At 47.8% G+C, this 21,194-nt stretch overlaps 3 protein-coding genes across 3 annotated transcripts in view; 2 read left to right on the forward strand and 1 right to left on the reverse strand.

The window, feature by feature from the left end:
- Positions 1 to 13,392, forward strand: part of LOC114607663 (androgen receptor-like) — a 177,400-nt gene extending 164,008 nt beyond the window's left edge. The window contains exons 5-6 of the mRNA XM_077937058.1: positions 12,613 to 12,760; positions 13,302 to 13,392. Of these exons, the coding sequence (XP_077793184.1) occupies positions 12,613 to 12,760; positions 13,302 to 13,392 (239 nt within the window). The remainder of the gene's footprint in view (positions 1 to 12,612; positions 12,761 to 13,301) is intronic.
- LOC144329275 (uncharacterized) lies at positions 830 to 2,121 on the forward strand. The gene has a single exon (XM_077936614.1). The coding sequence runs from the start codon at positions 1,213 to 1,215 to the stop codon at positions 2,119 to 2,121; it is 909 nt and encodes a 302-aa protein (XP_077792740.1). The 5' UTR covers positions 830 to 1,212.
- A 2,888-nt stretch (positions 13,393 to 16,280) lies between the features above and the next one.
- LOC144329338 (vomeronasal type-2 receptor 26-like) lies at positions 16,281 to 19,195 on the reverse strand. Its single transcript, XM_077937059.1, has 2 exons — positions 19,075 to 19,195; positions 16,281 to 17,179 (listed from the first exon to the last, which is right to left on the reverse strand). The coding sequence occupies exons 1-2, from the start codon at positions 19,193 to 19,195 to the stop codon at positions 16,281 to 16,283; spliced, it is 1,020 nt and encodes a 339-aa protein (XP_077793185.1).
- Between the last annotated feature and the right edge of the window lie 1,999 nt (positions 19,196 to 21,194).

Genomic DNA, 21,194 nt, shown 5'->3' on the forward strand with positions numbered 1-21,194 from the left:
TGAAGCTGCCGCTGCTGCTTTGTCTTCTGCAGACGCGTCTGCAGCTGCCTGTAAAGGCGGTGCTTCAGTACAACTCCACAACTCTTTTGCTTGCAACCAAACCCTTACTGTAGCCTTCTAATCTTGCCAATTTTTCCCATTGAGTCGCGTAAATGGGACAGTAAAACTTTCCTGGGACTCTGCCATCCTCCCTGGGGCTTAAGAACGATACTCACACACCTGTAGACCGTCTCCCAGCTGCTGAGGTGGCTCCTTGAGGAATAAGACGTCTTCCAGCAAGTACAAACTGCGCAGTGCCTGTTTAAAACTTTTTTCTAGGCACGTTGCAGGACTCAAGCTGCTTTGAAGGCTTTCGTTGTTGGCAACCGCTTCTGTCTTCGCTCCAGTCCTTTCATAAATCACTCTGAACTGCACTCCTTATCTCCTTCTTGACGTACAAACAGCCATAACCTGTCCCATTAAACTTTAATTAGTTTAATGCTAAGCGCAATGTCCAGTGCGCTTCCGCCGCCACAATGTCCCATTACAGCAGAGCATTTCGCGCAGCAGTTTAAGAAGGGCCGGAGTGTCAGTATCCCTTCAATAAAGGAATCTTGGAGCAAGCGGTTTGGAACTCAAATAAAAGGTTTATTTACACAAAAACAAAAAACCCTGGTGACAAACCACACATATCAGCAAACACGCCCAAAAAGGAAGGAGGAAGGGACAAACACAGGAGTGAGCTGACTATTTATACAAACTCACATTCCTGGAAGCTTAACGACCTCCAGCTGCTCAGTGATTAGAGCGTCTTGATTAGAGCTTCTTAACCCTTTAATACCAACAGAATGCAGCAGTCTGATTGGTCCTAGAACAATGCAGCACTATGATTGGTTGGCAGGAACCACCCAATCATGCTCCAGATAGAAGTGAATCCACAACCTGATTGGCTTACAGTAGAATTCCGGAATTAGCCAATCATGTGCAGCCCGTTGTGTAAATAATGTATATAAAGCAGATACTTTGAGGGGACTTTCATTCATTCCTCCTCACCACTATGAGCTGAATAAAGAGCATGAAATCACTTTGCGACTCTGAGTATATTTCACTGGCGACGAAGGTGGCATCCCGCTGAGCTGACTGCCACACACAGCACCGCAGCACCGCCACCTGCCGCACCGCTGCCTCGCACCGTGTATCCAGGCTTCAGCTCCAGGACACAAGGAACTCAGAATGGCAGCCAACAGCAGCTTCTCGCCATTCAACCCAGCATCTGGAGACTGGGAAGCATACGCCTCCCGTTTCACCTTCCTCCTAGAAGCCAAAGGGGTCACCGATGAAGAAGACGCCAAGAAGAGGGCGATATTCTTCAGCATCTGCGGAGAGGAGACGTTTGAAATCGCCCGGGCTCTCCTTGCGCCTGAAGACGTCGCTACTGTTCCATACAAAACAATAATGGAACAGCTGAATGGGCACTTTTCGCCACAGCCCTCAGTGGTGGCTCGTCGAAATGCCTTCTACGCAAAGCGGCAAGCCCCTGGGGAAACCATAACTGGGTTTGTGACCTCTCTCCGCCAAGCCGCCCGGTTCTGCAACTTCTCAGAGCTGGAGAACATGCTTCGTGACCGCCTCATCGGTGGCCTGAAGGATGAGAAGCTGCAACGACGCCTCTACGCTAAGAAGGACCTAACATTCCAGGTCGCTCTGGAGGAGGCCCTGGCAACGGAAGCTGCCGAGAGGTCGACGCAAGGGGCATGGCCGAACCTGCCGTCCCAACCGAGGGTCCACCATGAAGACCTCACCGACGACTCAGGATCTGACAGGGAGGAGGTGCACCGAGTACAGCAACGCACTCAAGCAGCCCACATACCACAGCTGCCTCGACGAGAAGGAGGGAACTGCGCAAGCTGCGGGGAAAGTCACGAGAGGAGGACCTGCCGTTTCCGCAACGCAGAGTGCAGGCAGTGCAGAAAATCAGGACACATTGCCCAGGTGTGTCGAGCTCGGCCCACCCGAGGCCAGGCATCAGATGACCAATCCAAGAGCCCCAGGTCCCGGGGCCCAATGCACCAAGGCAACTCGACAGAGCTCACGGACTTCCAGGTATACCAGTTGCCCCACCCCAACGTAGAGATTGATTGATTGATTGATTGATATTTATTACGGCCATTGGCCCATCACACGACAGTTTCCCCAACGTAGAGAAAATTTATGTAGAGGTACAGATAGAGGGGGGCCCATGCCGCATGGAGCTTGACACGGGTTCAATTCTATCCATAATCTCGGCAAGGACCTTAAGGAAACTGTGTCCTACTGGGGGTCCCAAACTCAGGCCGGCCCCATTCACCCTCTGGGACTTCCAGAAACGTAAGGTCCCCACAATGGGGGTGGGGACCTTCAGGGTGCAATACCGAGGGCGGATGCGGCAACTGGACTTGCTTGTGGTCAAGGGCCCCTACATTAGCTTACTGGGATTGGCATGGTTTGGACCACTGGGGCTAGCCGTCACCGGGGTGAACCACACTAGCTTACCAGTTGACGTGGACACCATATGCAAGGAATTTTCAGGGGTTTTCGATGGGAAATTGGGACAGTATACAGGCCATTGCCCTACAGCTGGACCCCGCAGTATGACCGGTCAGGCTCAAGGCCCGCCGGGTCCCGTTCACCCTGAAACCCCGTATAGACGAGGAATTGGATCGGCTCGTGGAGCAAGGAGTGCTGGAGCCGGTGCCTAATTCCCCCTGGGAAACCCCAATCGTCACACCCGTCAAGCCTAATGGTTCAGTCCGCATCTGCGCAGACTACAAATGTACCATAAACAAGGCCCTCACGGGCCACGCATACCCAGTGCCAGTGGTCAGCCATGTCCTTGCCACCCTGGCTGGGTCAATATCTTTTGGCAAGCTGGACTTGGCCCAAGCATATCAACAGCTGCCTGTAGATGAGGCCACAGCAGAGGCACAGACGATTGTGATGCACAGAGGAGCGTTCAGGGTAAAGCGGCTGCAATTCGGTGTCAGTGTGGCACCAGGCATATTCCAGAATCTCTCCTTAAAGGGATTCCTGGTGTCACCCCCTTCTTCGATGATGTGTTGATTGCCGGGCCCACACCAGAGGAGTTTGAGGACCGCCTCCGCACCGTTCTGCACCGTTTCCAGACGGCGGGTCTCATGGTGAAGCGGGGAAAATGTCTACTAGGAGTGCCTCAGGTAGACTTTCTGGGATTTATGGTGGATGCAGAAGGGGTCCACCCGACCGGGGACAAGGTACGGGCCATTTGTGATGCCCCAGTGCCCAAGAGCAAGACTGAACTTCAGGCCTTCTTGGGACTATTGAACTTTTACCATTCCTTCCTTCCCCACAAGGCGGCGGTAGCAGAGCCCCTACACAGACTCCTGGACAAGCGGGCCCCTTGGGTGTGGGGCCAGCGCCAGGAGGCCGCATTCCAGGCAGTCAAGGACTTGCTTGTCTCAAACTCGGTCTTGGCACACTTCGACGAGAGGCTGCCGGTGGTGCTAGCATGCGACACCTCACCCAATGCCATTGGCGCTGTCCTAGGACACCAACTCCCGGATGGAAGAGAGGTACCGGTAGCATACTTTTCCCAGACACTCAACGCAACCAAGCGGAACTACTCGCAAATGGACAAGGAGGGGCTGGCAATCGTGAAGGGAGTAAAAAAATTCCATGATTTCTTGTACGGGCGGCTCTTCACCGTGGTGACTGACCACAAGCCGTTGCTTGGCTTGTTTGCCCCCGAAAAGCAGACCCCCCAAGTGCTGTCTCCTCGTGTCCTCAGGTGGTCAATTTTCCTTGCCAGCTACCAGTATGCACTGATTCACCGCCCGGGGAAGGCAATGGGCCATGCGGACGCCCTCAGCAGGCTACCACTACTGGAAACAGGCCCCGACCCAGCACCTGCACAAGAGGTTATGAGCCTGGAGCTGCTTCCCGACCGCCCCATTCAGGCACAAGAAGTTGCACACCATTCCAAGAAAGATACGGTCATCTCCCGGGTCCTGGACTGGGTGTGGAGGGGATGGCCCAGCAGCAGCCCCGGGCCAGAATTCGCTGGCTACACAACCCGCAAACATGAACTGGGGTGCCTGTTATGGGGAAGCAGGGGCTGCCCCATGGAAGATGGAGCAAACCTGTTTTCTTCTGTTTTCTGCTGCTCCAGAGTGCAGGACCTGAACCAAGGGATTCCGATTGCAGGGAAGGATATTCTGACTGAACTTTGTGAAGAACTTTCTGTAACAGCTGTTTGACAGTGAAACAACTCCCTTGGGCTCTCCCTCCTTGGAGGTTTCCAAGCAGAGACTGGGTGGCCACTGTCAGATGAGCCAACTGCTAGGCCTGAGGTCCCTTTGCCCCCCCCCCCCCCAATAAAAGTTGATGGGCCTTGACATTCAGTTAGTGTCTCTGTGCCATGTCATGTGACACAGCTTACCTGCCCCCCCCCCAATATTTTATTCAGGTTGCCCCCCCCCCTGGTTGTGATCCCTCCATTGTAGAGGGTTGGACTAGATGATCCCTTGGGGATCCCATCCAGCTCTACAATTCTAATATCCCACAAAATAGCCATAAGCATTTTAGTATGCATTTTTCCTAAGGTGCACATTTTCTACACCCATTTTCCCCCAATAAAATGCACTTACTGTTGCTCCCACTCTCACATAAGGAGTTTATCGCCTTTGACCCCCCCCCCTTGTGGATCCTTATATTTTAATTTTCGTTCTGCATCTCATCACTAACTCCAATTATTATAAATCCTTAATCAATCCATAGTTCAATTTTTTTACTACAAGTTTTCTGTCGCTGCTCGCAGGCCAACATGGCTTCTTTTCACAAACAGGAAGAAAGCTTGCTAGCAGCCTATTATTTTATTTGATATTTTTAAAAAATAAGATCAGGGCAAAATTAAAAGCTGGTTCTGCTTAACTATGGGAAGTTTTTAAGCCACAGCTGTGCTGTGTTCCAGGAGCAGGCAACTCCATCCTGTTTGCTCAAGGTTTTAGCAGTATCAGAGCCTGTTACTGCTGCTTTTTATGTGCTTCCATTGAACAGCTTCTTGTTGAATGTAAAGCTCGGTGTAACTATGGTAGATGAACCAGGATAAGGTGATGCCATCAGTTGTTAAGATTGTTTCAGGACTTTTTGATAATCAATCACTTGCCACCTCATTTTCTTTTAGTGATGTTTTGGAGCTTTCTTGTGGAATTCTGGGGGTATTTCTTTAAAGTAATTTCTTTAAAGTAACAGATATACTCATAATGTCCCTTCAGCTATAATCGCACATTTATTTGAAGGGACATCACTATTTCACAACCTTCCTAATCTGTTATAAATACGGACCCACACAAATACAATTAACCTAGGAGTGTTTGTGTCATATAATCTTGAAGCCTACAATATATGTTCAGACATAAGAACAATTTGCTTATTTGTTTCCCATCCTTCCCCCTAAGGTCCCAGGGCAGGTCACAGCATTAAAACACGGTATTGAGAAAAAACAGTTTAAAGCAAATTAGTCACTTGAATAAGGAGGTTCCTAGAAATATCTTCTTCTACTACTACTTTGGCAATCCCTCGTAGCTGAGTAAGATTGTCTTCCATAAACACGGCTTTAACAGTGAGTCCGTAGGTGACTGTGGAGGGCAATTCTGGATCCACACATCCTTCCACAGTGGGGACATTGGTTTCCGGGTGGGAGTTGATCATGGTGAGGGTTTGCCAAACATGCCTTCCTCTTAGCGCGTTTCTCCCTTGCGTCCTGAGTTCGAGTGTCTTCAAAGCCCAGGACACCTTTGGCAAAGGCTGTTCTCCAACTGGAGCACTTGCAGGCCAGTGTTTCCCAGTTGTCGGTGTTTATACAACATTTTTTTAGATTTGCCTTGAGACAGTCTTTAAACCTCTTCTGTTGGCCACCAGCATTACGCTTCCCATTTTTAAGTTCGGAAAAGAGTAGTTGCTTTGGAAGATGATCATCAGGCATCCACACAACATGACCAGTCCAACGAAGTGGATGTTGAAGAATATACACCCCAGATGTCAAAAGCAGGATAAAGAGGTGTGTTTTCAGCATTTGCTAGAAACTGTACAGCCAAGGCACCAGACACACCTCTGTGGCAAGAAATTTCCACAGCTGTGGGGCCACCACAGAGAAAGCCCTCTGCCCCCCCCCCCCGCCCCAGCCTCTGAGGTTGGAGGGACTCCCAAGGCAGCTCCCTCTGCCAAACTCATCATGTATTTTGTGGCACTAAGGCTTTAGCTCACTAGTCACAGTACGGCTAAGGAACAATATCCTGACTTACCAGGGGCAAGGAAACAAACTTCAGTAAATCTGTGTGTCCAGAATATTTATTCTTGTTTTTAAAAACCACAATCAAAGCTGCTTACAAAGAATAAAAAATAAGATTATCAGTAAAAAGCAGCTCTTTAAAACATTCAGAAGATAAAATCATCAATAAACTAAAAACAGATTAAAACATACATGGACATTCTAAATGAATGGATAGGTTGCATAAACTGAAATGTTTTTAACAGGCACCAAAAAGAGTGCAGTGAAGAAACCTGCCAGATATCAACAGATAGGAAATTCCAAAGTGTTTCTGCTCCCACCTTAGATGCTCCCATTCTGACACATGTGGGGCTTGACATGCTCTTGGAAACACCTTGAAGGTGGCCTGGCAGGACATCAGCAACCAGGACAGACCTCTGAGCACAGGCGTTCTGTGCGGAGGTCCGGTCAGCAATGGTGTTGCAACCTTCTGCACCAACTGCAGCTTCTGTATGAAGTGCAAGTGTTATGTACTGAGTTGAATAGGATCCAAAATGCAGCAGTCTGATTGGTCCTAGAACAATAGGATTCAGAACGCAGCAGTCTGAGTGGTCCTAGAACAATGCAGCACTATGATTGGTTGGCAGGAACCACCCAATCATGCTCCAGATAGAAATGAATCCACAACCGGATTGGCTTACAGTAGAATTCCGGAATTAGCCAATCATGTGCAGCCCATTGTGTAAATAATATATATAAAGCAGATACTTTGAGGGGACTTTCATTCATTCCTCCTCACCACTATGAGCTGAATAAAGAGCATGAAATCACTTTGCGACTCTGAGTATATTTCAGCAAGGGAGAGTTTGCATGACTTCTTAGAAGTAAGTCCAATCAATTGCAGTGAGGCTTACTTCCAAGTAAGTGGGGGTAGTGAGCTTTAAGGCTGAAATGTACAAGGCTTTAAGAACATGTTGAAAATATTAATTGCTGAGATAATGCTAGCTGAATATTTTCCATACAACAAATAACTGCTGGGGTGCATGATTTAATAGCTGTTGAACAAAGATACTAACAGAAGTTTTGTTATTATGGGGCAGGTGAAACATTGAATTATGCTTTGAAATACAGGTGGGGAGAGTCTTATTTTTTAAGGAGCTTGTATTGTAGCGGGGACTTGAGGCTCGCGTTGGATCATCAAACCAAAGCCTCTGGCCAAGATAATGAAGCAAAACAGCGGCCAGGAGGCCTGATCTTTATTGTCACAACAAGACTTCAAACTACATCATAAAGGAAGCAAAAAGAAGCCGTGAACAAAGGGTGCTTCTCCTTTTAAAAGTTCCCCATAGTTACCCACAACACTCTTGGGAAAACGCCATGCAGATGTCATAAACCAGGCATGGTATCTGGTCTGAAACTTAAAATGAAAGCAATAATATAGTCTGTACTATAAAATAAATAAGACAGTATTGTAGATGATAAAAATGAAAAAAAAAAAATCTTACCTGCACTAATGATAGTCATTGTTTGGATGGGGGGCTTTTACCCATTTCCACAGTCACTCAATCAATCAATCAATCAATCAATCAATCAATCCTAAAACGAAAAACAAGCCACAGTCACAAAAATGAAAAATCACACAAACAAAAACGCAAAAAAATGCAAAAACAAAAGACCAAATATCACCTCAGAACACTGCCATCAGAAATGGAAGGCTTTAATTACGATGGGGGGGTGACTTAAATTTGCTGCTTAAGTGTTAAACAGGAGGGGCGAAGCCTTAATTATTATGTGGGGGACTCAAATTAGCTGCGCAACAGTGAAAATGGAAGTTCAGGAGTACGTTTGGCTTCCAAGGCAAAGTTCGAAAACCAGAACACCTATTTCCCAGTTTGCAGTGTTTGGGTTCTGAGTTGTTTGGGAACTAAGCTGTTTGAAAACCGAGGTACCACTGTATTATTATTATTATTATTATTATTATTATTATTATTATTAATATTAATATTAATATTATTATTATTGCTAGTATTAGGTTAAGATAGTATGTGTGGTGGAGTGGTTAGAGGGTCAGTCTAGGACATGAGATAAACCAGGGTTGAAATCCCTCCTCAGCCCTGAAGCTCCTTGGCTGTGGCCTTGGATGCCAGTCACTTCCTCTCAGCCCAATCTACCTCCCGGGGTTGCTACGAGGACAAAATTGGGAGGAGGAGAACTTGAGCTGCTTGGGGAGAAAATGCTGTATAAATGCAAGAAATCAAACCAACTGCTAAAAGTGATCTTAACATCCAAGGAGTTAGTTTGCAGACTGCCTGACGAGAAATACCAAGATGACCCCGCATGTGGAGTGTTCCCCTTGCCAGAATGCTTTGCCTCTGACGTGGACATCTGGACATTGAAGAGCCCAGGAAAGAAGGTTCCTGGTTGCTGCCGAGCGATTGCTTGAAAGAAAGCCTTGAAATTCTAGATGGCGAAGATGAGGCTTTCAAAATCAAGACAGTCAGAAGACGGACGCATTTCGCGAGTGCAGGCTGACAGTTATGGTTTGGAGATTAAGCAGTTAGCTTTTTTCTTTTTTTAAGGGCACGGCTGGGGCAGGATGGCGTGGGCAAAGGAGCTCCAGGAACTTCAGCCACCTTATATTGTAAGCCTGTGGCTTCATATCACTCCTACCTCAGTTCATTAAGGTCATTAAAGGCATAGATCCATCACATTTAAAATAATGAAAAAATGAAAATGTCAAAATGATTATGTCCTGTTTTTTGTGCACTACAAATAAAATACGTGAAGTGTGCATAGGAATTCCTTCAAATTTTTTAAAAAACTATAGTCCGGCCCCCAACAGTGTTTGAGGGACAGTGAACCGGCCCCCTGTTAAAAAGTTTGAAGACCCCGGGATATGATGACTGCTCCCATTACAAAATTCAATGTTCCAGTGTTTCCACAGCTGGTTGTCTACACTGCCACACTTCTACTTGTCCTTTGTACAGAAACATGGGCTTGGGGTTCTGCCATCCATTGCTACTTTCTTCCAGTAAGCCTGCTCTTTAGCGATAAATTTGGGGGGAAATGGCACCCCAGGGAAAACCTGATTGCTGTTTGTTCCAATTCAGCACTCAACCTCCGGTTTCCCCATGGGAAAGTAGCAGAGCAAAGGGGGAATCACTTTAAGTCATCCTAAGATAACGGCAGAAGGGAAGCATTTCAGCCTCATCAAATTGGTTCTTTTTCAAGACTTCAGGAAAAGGACGCTTTCTTTTGTGTGGTAGAAGGGAACTCCTGGCATCCAGTCTGGGGAAGCATGAAGGCGTTCTGTAGAGATTGACCTCTGCCAGCAATTCATGAGCATCCAAATGAGACCGTCTCTAATGCCCCCAAATCCCAATAAGATTCTGAAATCTGGAAGCAACTTCTGATGTCAAGTTGATGTCTTAGGTAGCTGCTTTCTGAGCATTGAAACTAAGGCCCAGACTATACACTGAAAGCATATTCAAGCACATTTAAAGACCATGGCTCCTGGGAGCTGTAGTTTCTGCATAACAGAGCTAAGATCCTTTGGGGGAGCCACATGCTTTAAATGTGCATGGAATATGCTTTCAATGTATAGTGTGGATTTGCACATGGCCTCAGACACCTGAAATCCCAATTCAAAGACTGGTGTCAGTTGTGAATGTGATGCAGTTGAGTATTTTGAAATGTACACACGTGGTGTTGTTTAGTCATTTAGTCATGTCCGATTCTTTGTGACCCCATGGACCAGAGCACACCAGGCACTCCTGTCTTCCACTGCCTGCCACAGTTTGGTCAGACTCATGTTTGTGGCTTCCAGAACACTGTCCAACCATCTCTGTCACCCCCTTCTCCTTGTGCCCTCCATCTTTCCCAACATCAGGGTCTTTTCCAGGGAGTCTTCTCTTCTCATCAGGTGGCCAAAGTCTTGGAGCCTCAGCTTCAGGATCTGTCCTTCCAGTGAGCACTCAGGGCTGATTTCCTTAAGAGTGGATTGGTTTGATCTTCTTGCCGTCCATGGGACTCTCAAGAGTCTCCTCCAGCACCAGAATTCAAAAGCATCAATTCTTCGCCGATCAGCCTTCTTTATGGTCCAGCTCTCACTTCCATACATAACTACTGGGAAAACCATGGCTTTAACTATACGGACCTTTGTTGGCAAGGACCTTTGTTGTACACACGTGGTTTAGCCCTAAATTGAACTAAATCAGTTTCTTCCTCTTTCCAAGAGTTTAAACTAAGGTAGAGGGAACTTTTCAACATGTCAGCTTCATGTTTAGACTTATCAAGATCAAGACAGTCAGAAGACAAGAGATTTTGAGTGCTGGGATTGATGGCTGTTGGGCTGCGGGAACACCCTGTGCACTGTAGGAAATGGCAAAGAAGGAAGGGATTGTTTGCTCCCTGCTCTATCAGGTGTTAAAAAAAACATTCTGCATTATCACATGCAGCTGGACATGCATGGCCTTTGAAATGGCAAGGTGATTTAAAGTTGATTGCAGGGCACCTCAGGTGAATGGTGTGTTTGTTTCACATTCGATGTGGTCGCCAGAGAAAAAGAAATGCCTCTTTGTAGTCTGTGTGCAAGGAGACTCTCGTGGACAGAAATGTGCATACATGCAAGGCATCTTCAAAACATGATTGCTTAAGACTTTAAACCAGTGTGGTCCCCCCCCCCCCATTTTGGGGCCGCCACCCTCTTGGCTCCATAAACTCATGCCCAGCATTTCTTCATCTACCCCATAAAAAGCAATATTCAGAAGAACAGTTTGCATGACCCACTAAGGAAGATTAAAACACAATAAAATTTGAAACAGTTAATTGCACATTTATTTAAAAGTAAACATAAGCAAAAATAAATCCATGTTCTGATCTAATCTTGTAGTAAAAAATATGCAACAAAGAATATTGTATGAAACATATTTTTATGCATAAGGATAAAGGAGATTGATTGCATAAAATATTGATATATAACTTCTTTCCAGAAGTCAAATCCTTTCCCTGCCACAGATGCACATTAAGTAATTGATAAGGAAATAGATCATAACCAATAATTTCCTGAGTCCTCCCTCCAAGCTACTAATCAATCACACGCAGCCACCGAACGGGTTACCAGGCTTTCTTGGCTTCTTCTTTGGCACCAGCTACAGAAGCAAGTCTAAACATGGCATGTTCTCTCCCTCCTCCGGCAGGTTAACTCGAAGATTTCTAGGAGCTGGGGAATTCTGGCAACCAGCCAGCCCCATCACCTGCTCCCACTTGGGGGACACATTGATACTACCTGCCTGAGGGGCCCCACCCAGCAAGACCTGCTCACAGGATCACTACTTCATGACAGTATGCATGTATCGGAATATAATCTTACTACTACTACTACTACTACTACTACTACTACTACTACTAATTTATTATGTGTACCCTGCCCATGGGCTGCTGGTGTTTAAATTATTAGCAGCATTGACAAATTACTCTCATCTGGTGCTGTCAGGGCTGCCTCAGGTCCCAGCTCACAAGAGACCAACGCCAAGTCCAGTTTATATACAAAGATGTTTATTGCAGTACATTGTTCGCTCCACAGCCGAGGCGCGCAGCCCCACGTCTGTTACGCTTAGACCGCTGGAGTCCCCTCTGAGTCAGTTCCCCTTCTGCACCAGTTTAAGAGGGCTGTGCTGCTCCACCTCTTCCTTTCTTTCCTTTTCCGGAGGGTCTTCCTGCCCCCTGGGGTTTCGCCCCTCCTGGATTCCCCTGACGCGGAATCCCCAGACAGCTCTTCCCCCCTCCTGCGTGCTTTGGGACCTGGCTCCTCCCCCGGGCTCCCTGTTCTTCCGCGCACCTCCACATTTGAACTTGGCGCGCGTTCGCAGCCTCTAACTTTCCTCTTGACAGTTACACTACTCCCTGCACTACTCCCCTCCCCTTCCGGGAGGATGTCTTGCTCCGATCTCCCCTCCCTCTCTGCTTTAGGACTTGCTCCTCCTGTCACTGTGGAATCTCCACCCCCTTCACTGCGCTCTGGCGGAGAAGCCGGTCCCGACTCCCAGCTCCCACTCTGGGTTCCCCTGCTGGTCCCCTGCTCCTGACGGGTCTCCCCTGTGACTCCCCTCGACCTGACCACAGGCACCCCCCTCTGGGAATCCTCCGAATCACTTGAAAGGCTCATGGAATCCCTCAACTCATTGTCATCCTCTTCCCTGCTGTCTCGGGATTCCTCCCCCTCGCTCTCCGTCTCCTCCCTCACCTGTGCCTCTGTCCCTGAACCCCTGACAGGTGCTTTCTTTGGAAAGAAGAGCAGCAAGCTTTGCATCAACCCGACTTTGCGTTTCTCTGCCTGTTTTCTTCCACAGGATTCCGCAACTTGCATGTGGATGACCAAATGGCGACCATTCATTACTCCAGGATGGGCCTGATGATTTTTGCAATGGGATGGAGATCATTCACCATCGTGAACTCTCAGGCGCTCTACTTCGCTCCAGACTTGGTCTTCAATGAATAAGTGCTATGAGGGAACGAGAAGAACTTTCCCCCAGACACTTTCTCCATGTTATGCATCATTTTATAAACTTCTATCATGCTGCCTCTTACTTGCCTTTCCCTAAACTCAAAAGGTCCAAAGACTGCAACGTTCCTCACAGGGGAGCCATTCCACCCTCTCGATCATTTGGGTTGCCCTCTCCTGAACCTTTTCCAGCTCTACAATATCCTCTTTGAGGTGAGGCCACCTGAGATCCTGTTAGAAAACCAGCAAAGACCTGATAGTTTTATGTTGTGAATCGCCCTGAGATCATGGTATAGGGCGGTATGAAGGGCCGGGTTGAGGTTTGATGAGGCCCTTAGCCCCTGAAGGCAATGGGGCCCTTTATATGTCCAGCTGTCCTTTGTCAACAACAAATTGTCGTTGTTTTGTGTTGAATATACAACAAACATCTTATAACAATAACAATAAACATTAAGAAACAAAAATTCTTTAAACAACTGTATCATTTTACATATTGTTGTGCATTCAGTGGCGTAGCGTGGGGGATGCAGGGGGGGGCCGGCTGCACCGGGCGCAACATCTGGGGGGGGTGCTTCGCACTTGCAGCTTTCTGCCCCTACCTGGCTCACTCACTCTCTCCACGGGTTAGGGGGCGCAAATTCCTTGCCTTGCCCTGGGTGCTGCCAACCCACGCTACGCCACTGTGTACATTCCATACAATACCAAAATGTGGGATTTCTCCAATCGCTTGACTTGCCTCTACCCTCTCCGTGGTTCCTTTATTCCATTGATTAAATCATGCATGTCTAAATCATATTTCCATCCATTCATATCTATTTTTATCTATTATTATAATATTGCCAAAAAAAAATTAATGTTCCTGAGCCACCTTCTGCAGGTGTAGGCTGAGGTTGCGGATCCTGTAGAATACTGGGAACATCTGCTACATGCTGAGACTTGCCAGAAGGAGCCCTGCCACCTGAGGAACTGGGCTTGGACGTGAGGGGACGCGAAGTCTGAGATTGCGTGGGGGGGGCAGTTAGATGCGATGCTGCCTGACTGTGAAGTACCGGAAAAGGAGGGTGAAGTGCCAGGGCGCTCCTCACTGCTGGGATAAGTGTCGGGTATGCAATCCTGAGATGCAACTATTTGTGAAGAGGACCCAGTGACCATGGGCCTAAACTGCTGATAAAAGGTTTCAAAGGCAGAGAAAAACTGTGATAAGGCCTGAGGGTTGCAGGGCATAGCTGGCCTCCCCGACCCGTCTTGGGCACCAGACCCACTTAAATTGGAAGAAAGAGCCTGCTGGTTTCCCTTAGAAGCCATCCCACTACACAACAGAAATTAAACCTAGTCCCCAACTGAGTCAGAGCATGCTGGTCACGCCTGCCAGGCACTAATTAGGAACCACAAGCCTGAAGTTCCCCTTTAAATAGTTCAGTATTACTGAAGGGCACTACAGCCCAGCCAGCTTATTACAGTATAGACTGCTTAAGAACAAAATATGCCTTTAAGTTCTTTTGACGAACTTCGGATGAACTACACCAAGGAACTAGATCACACCATTGCTTGCAAGAGGAAGAACCCTACTTCCTGCTCCTGGCATTTCTAGCAGCTCACCAAGCTCCTAGAGTCTGCGCAGCCTGTAAGTAAGAGGAGAAGGGAAGAGAAAGAGGTTGGCCACACAAAGGGCAAGATCTTTTGTTAATCTTTTGATCAAAACCCCACAGAATCTGCTGTTGAACTTGCAGGGTGGGGGGGTCAAGGAGAGGAGAACAGACACCAGCAAACCTGTAAAAATGAGCTCTGGAAGCAAATCTGCGGAAAGTCACTGTGACCTTACAGTCATTTCCTCCAAGAGGCAACTGTGCAGTCAAAGAGATAGATGCTTGCGGCACCCTAAATGGCCTCAGCCTAGGATACCCGAAGGAGCATCTCATTCAGCCTGGACACTGAGGTCCCGCTCCGAGGGCCTCCTGGTGGTTCCCTCCCTGCGAGAAGTGAGGTTACAGGGAACCAGGCAGAGGGCTTTCTTGGTAGTGGCACCCTCCCTGTGGAACACCCTCCCTTCAGATGTCAAGGAAATAAACAACTATATGACTTTAAAAGGCATCTGAAGGCAGCCCTGTATGGGGAAGTTTTAAATGTCTGATATTTTATGGTGTTTTCACTCTTCTACTGGGAGCTGCCCAGGGTGGCTGGGGAAACCCAGTCAGATGGGTGGGGTATAAATAATAAAATTATTATTATTATTATTATTATTATTATTATTATTATTGACGCAGGTGGCGCTGTGGGTAAAACCTCAGTGCCTAGGACTTGCCGATCGTATGGTCGGCGGTTCGAATCCCCGCGGCGGGGTTAGCTCCCGTCGTTTGGTCTCAGCTCCTGCCCACCTAGCAGTTTGAAAGCACCCTTAAATGCAAGTAGATAAATAGGTACCGCTTTATAGTGGGAAGGTAAACGGCGTTTCCGTGGGCTGCGCTGGTGCTGGCTCGCCAGCAGCAGCTTCGTCACGCTGGCCACGTGACCCGGAAGTGTCTTCGGACGGCACCAGCTCACGGCCTCTTAAGCGAAATGAGCACGCAACCCTAGAGTCGGACACGACTGGCCCATACAGGCAGGGGTACCTTTATTATTACTACTAGTACTACTACTACTATTATTATTATTATAGACTGACCATGCTTGGAAGTTGTATTTAAAAGTAAGCAACTGCCTTTTCCATATTTGAAAAATCCACACACTTCATAAAGCTGATTGGTCTACATGTCATTTAGGAGAAGGAAAGTGCAGCCCTTTCTTCTGAACTGCAGGCAGTGGAATGCATTCCTCCTGTCATCACCCTGTTTTTATCAAGGGGCAGAGTTAAGCCAGGTTGAGCCCCGTGTGTCCCTTCTGTAGCGTATGCATACAGAATTAGCATATGCATACATACAGAGAGCACAGCTCTGTGAGGTAGGACACCATCTCTTTGTATTTATGTTCACTGGCAAACAGTAGCCACTCACTGAGCTTCCTTTTGCCCTGCCACTGCGAAGGAGGACTCTAGACATAGCCGGGGTCAGAGCTGAGGAATACATGGAAACACATCAGCACCAAAACCCAAACATGTTGGAGCAAAGTCAGCAGAAATAGAGACACGCAGCCTGTTCCTGGTTCACTTGGCCTAAAAGGGCCGACTCACACCCATTTTCAGAGGGCATTTGGCTCCACTCCCAGCTCCTCATAACATCAGGGCCTTGTGTCATGTTTCACATGTGATGTTGTGTTGGGTCCCCCCAATCCTCTGGAGAAGCTGGACCAACATGCCTGATCAGTTATGTAGTGAGAAATCAGGCAGTAATAAAGGACATTAAACATTGAGCCCAGTTTACTTGGGGCCATTGCATGACATATACATTCATTTTCATCTGCAGGATTCATGTGAAATGAAGAGGACTATGTGAAGCTACAATCCCAAGACAACTACATGTGCTTCCTTTCTACTGTGCTGGCCATTGACGACATTGAATGTTTTAAGCCTCAGATGCCATCTTAGGTCCTTGTTCCCAGGTGCTCCTTTGTATTCAGATCAGGCCTCAGCAGAATAATGTAGCACTTGGGGAGGAAGATGCAGCCCAGGAGCCCAGCACTGGAGGCCAACATAGAGAAGATCTGCACGGCCACCATGTACTTCCCCTTGGTGCTCAGGTAGGTGGGCACAAAAGACACCCAAACACTGCAGAAGACCAGCATGCTGAAGGTGATCAGCTTGGCTTCGTTGAAGGAGCCAGGCAGCTTCCTGGCTAGGAAAGCCACCGTGAAGCAGGTGGCAGCCAAGAAGCCCAGGTAGCCGAGGGCAACGTAAAACATGGCCACAGACCCTTCGTTGCATTGCAGGATGATCTCTTCCAGCTGGGAGAGCATGTCGGGCTCTGGGAATGGGGGAGAAGAGCCCAGCCAGATGGTGCAGATGAGAACTTGCCCCCCAGAACAGGAGATGACAATGGAGTTGGCCAGACTCTTCCCTAGCCATCTCCTCACCCTGTTCCCTGGCCTTGTGGCCAGGAAGGCCAGCACCACCGTGATGGTCTTGGCCAAGAGAGAAGAAACAGCAACGGAGAAGATGATGCTGAAGGCCGTTTGTCGGAGAAGGCAGGTCGCTATTCTTGGTTGCCCAATGAAGAGGAAGGAGGACAAACAGGAAAGCAGAAGGGAGACGAGCAAGATGTAGGAGAGGTCCCGGTTGTTGGCTTTGACTATTGGGGTTTCTTTGTATTTTATGAAGATTCCTAACACAATGCCTGCTGTAGAAGATAAGAAGAGGACAATGGAAGCTAAGGTGATCCCCAGGTGGTCTTCATAAGCCAGGAAGGTGATAATCTTGGAGACACATTGATCTCTGTCCTTGTTTGGATGCTGATCTTCTGGGCATTTGGTGCAACGTTCTGCATCTGAAAAAGAGAATAATAGAATCACAGAACTGTAGAGTTGGAAAGGAATCCTCTCGTGCAGGGATATGGAGTTGTTCCATATGGGCATCAAGAGTGGCTTTTTCAAAATCTATGCTGATGTGGCATAGGAGATAAGAATGTGTAAATAGGTAAAGAGAGGGGGAAATAGTCTGTTGGTTTTAGAAAAATGTTTGCCCTTTTTATTTTGCCTTTCCTCCAGGGAGATAGAGGGGGTGCACAATCTTATTCTCATTTTAATCACCAAAGCAACATTGTGATCTCGGATTAACTGAGAGGCAATGGCCTCCACATTGGTTTACTGCATTATATGGTTCCTGCGTAATCCTGAAGACACATTTGTTTAATTTATCCTTGTTAATGCAAACAGTTTTCTATTGCTTCCATGCAATTCTCATACTAGTGAGATCAGAATAGTCCATCTATTGCATTGTAATCATTTTCATATACTGTATCATTTATTTTGTATTACGCTTTTACTGTGTTAAAAATCTGCCACTTCTCATCATTTGTTAGTTCCACTCAATCACTTTCTAAATTCATTTCCTTTTTAGTGCTGTTTTAGTTCCTTTATCATTGAAAGCTCAGTATAAAATAGCAAAAAGCAATGATTCCCACTTTGAACCCCAGTGATTGCTGACTTGTGGCATTTCTTTCAAATCATTTCCTGGAATGGAGGTGATTTAGAAGAGAATAGAAAGGATGTGCATTCAGCAATGTCTTCCGAATTCCCACAAAAAATGCACCTGAATGAATCTCCGCCCTGAATTTATTCTCCCAAGGAGCCTTTCCCTTAGAGCAACCAACCTGCCTGAGTGGAGAACGCCCCTTCTGCACATGGAACGCAAGCATAGCAGCAAACAGGCTTTCCTTCTTGAACCACCTTGGCAGATCCAGGTCGACATCTTCCAGTACACCTGGAACGAGGTGCAGTCTATCCATAGAGAGAAGAAGATGTATTGAGGGGAAAGTGTCCGGAGTATTTGTGCAGATGGAATTCCCTCATAGAATTTGGAAATGACCCACCAAACAGGATCTCTCATCCCACTCACCCCATCCACTCTGGCGGAGAATCGTTTTTGATGCAGAACAGCATGGCAGGGAGACCACTTGGGTGTGTTTGCTTGCTTGTTTTAACATTTATACCACACTTTTCTATACAAAGGTCTGCTCAAGGCAGGGGACAAAATATACATAAAGCAAATAGCAATCCTAGAATCACAGCATTAAGAAAAGGGCAGCTACAGAACAAACTGATGAAGATTACTATTTGAAAATACTGACACCTGAATACAGTAATGAAAAACTGACTCTTGGATCATTATTAAAATAAATTTTGAGTCCTGGGAAAGAAGGGGAGAAATGAGCCTCTTGTGGGAAGCTCCTACATAACAGAGAAGTTCCCCCTCTGGCGATCATCATCATCATCATCACTGCTATCATCATCCTCTGACCTTTCCTCCATCATCATCATCATCATCATCATCATCATCATCATCATCATCACTGCTATCATCATCCTCTGACCTTTCCTCCATCATCATCATCATCATCATCACTGCTATCTTCATCCTCTGACCTTTCCTCCAATGATCGCAAGGTGATTTCTGCAGCTTTCTCCCATCTAATTTAATATCTGAACAGCCCTGCAGGGGTCGCAAGGCAGAGGATGTTCATGGCAAGAGAGCTGGCCCAGGCTGCTGAGGACCCTTCTGAATGGTTGGGTCCAGTGGCCCATGATTTTCCCATGGCCTGCAGTGAACCCACACTTTCCAGGGGTTCATGACATGAGGGGTCATGTTAAAGCACCATTGGCTGACCACAAAATGACATTTTACAGCAGTTGCTCAAGGAAGAGCCTAAGCAGGCTCTCCTACCCTCTTCGTCTGTTACACCCCCTACCTTGTTAAATTTATTAGGCCACTCAATAGCTTCTGGATTAATGGTGAACTTTATTACACCCGATTCCTCTCTCCTGATGCCCCCAATGTTCACCATCGCACGAGACTCATTGGGAAACATCACCAAATTCTTTATATCAAAGTCGGAAGGCAGCTCCCAATTCTCATCCAAACAAAGTCTGCCCCTGGAAGTATTGAAACACTGAATTTCATTTAAGAAAGGATGAAGCTGGAATGACAGGGAAGGCAGTATTAAGAAACCATGTTGAATATCTTAGTTCTACTCACTTATGAACTGGGGCTAGACTCATCTAGACTAGAAGCCCTATTCAGGCATTTCATTTGATTGATTAAAGCAGGAGTTTTCAGCCAGTGTGCCATGGCACCCTGGGGTGTCAGGGGATGATAGTCAGGGGTGCCGCGAGCAACACTGGCCTCCATCCCTCTTTCCTTCCCTCCTTCCTTTGTTGCACCCTCTTGCATCTCTGCCTCCCAAAGGCTTGCACAGCTGTTTGTTGCAGCAGCTACAAGCTTGTCTACAAGCTCTCCAGACGAATGGTGCCTCTGGGGCTGGCCAGGGGGTGCTGGGTGCCAGGAGCTGAGGTGCCTTGGAGTAAGCAAGCAGGTGGGCGAGGAAGCCCAGCCAGCCAGTCCACCAGCCCTTGCTTTGTGGAAGGGACAAAGAAGTGGGAGGCCAGGCAGGCAGGCACCACACTGGCCTTTCTTGTGCTTGTGGGACCACTAAGGCTGGGGGCATCCTCTTTCCAGGCCCCCATGGGGCCGCATGAGGAGTCATCTTTCTTTGAGGTGGGGGGTGGCTCAGGGATCAGGGACGGCTGTGGGGGCTGCCTGCAAGACTCCCAAGGAGAAGGGACAGAAGAGGAGAGGAGACTGAGGGAACACTCCACAAGGGATGGTATTTGAAAAGGAGCGAGGGGCTGCCTGATCTGCAGGCAAAGGTTGAAATAACTGGGCTTCTGAGGTCTGGAGCTTGTTTCTCCGCTGGTGAGCAACAGAAAGAATGTGACTGGTCAAGGGAGCTGTGGACTCAAAAAGGCTGAAAACCTCTGGCTTAAAGTATTTATATAATTATAAAATAACAAGGAGCTTTGAAGAATGAGATTAATACAAATGACAATACTATTTTAAAACTCACAAAGAACGTAGATGTCAGGGGCTCAGGAGCAGAGGCACAGGAAAGGGAGGAAATAGAGAGCGAGGGGGAGGAATCCGAAGGAAATGTTAGCGATGACAGCCGTCCGAGGTCTCTGAGTCTCTCCAGCGACTCGGAGGATTCACAGAAAGGGGCTCCCATGGTCAGAGCAAGGGGGGTGCCTAGGGGGACACCCCAGGAAGAAGGGGCAAGAGGGGACTCAGAGAGCAGCAGTTGGAAATCAGGACCAGCTTCCCCACCAGAGCGCAGTAGGGGGGAGGAGTCCCAGGTATCGGGACCAGGAGGCTCACCGCCAGCGGGAGGAGAGGAGTCAGGATTGGCCACGCCTCCATCGGAGAGCGAGGAAACGGTCAAGAGGAAGGTGGAAGTTCAAATGTACAGGAGGGCGGCGCAGTTGGCAGCCCGGATAGGGAGCCAGGTCCCAAAGCCCGCCGAAAGGAGGGGGAGGAGTCAGGGGGGTCAGCGTCAGAAGAGTCCAGAAAGGAGGAGACCCCGGGGGGCAGAAGGACCCAGAGGAGAAAGGAGAGACGGAAGAGGTGGAGTAAGGTTAGAGTCTTAAGCTGGTGTACAGGGGGTGGGGACTCAGATGGAGCTTCGCCGGTCTAGCCTCTAAGACGTAGAGCTGGGGCGCTGCGGCTTGGAAATGGAAACTGTACTTCAATAAAGACTTATGTACATTACTACCGGCTAGCGTGGGTCCTCTGTGAGCTGGGACCTGGAGCCAGCTCTGACAGTAGACATCCAAAATGTCTAACAGGCACAATCTTAAAAAACAGTGCTTGGGAATAAGTGCATTGGAACGAGCTGAGAGAGCAGCATTTCCACAGGAGTCCCTTTTATCTCGAGTGAAGATTATTGCACATTACGAGGGTAACTGCAGAGAAGGCCTGCACAGACCCTGCCCTTGTCATCTGTGTTGTGC

The sequence above is a fragment of the Podarcis muralis genome, chromosome 12, assembly GCF_964188315.1.
Source record: "Podarcis muralis chromosome 12, rPodMur119.hap1.1, whole genome shotgun sequence".
Classification (NCBI taxonomy): domain Eukaryota; kingdom Metazoa; phylum Chordata; class Lepidosauria; order Squamata; family Lacertidae; genus Podarcis; species Podarcis muralis.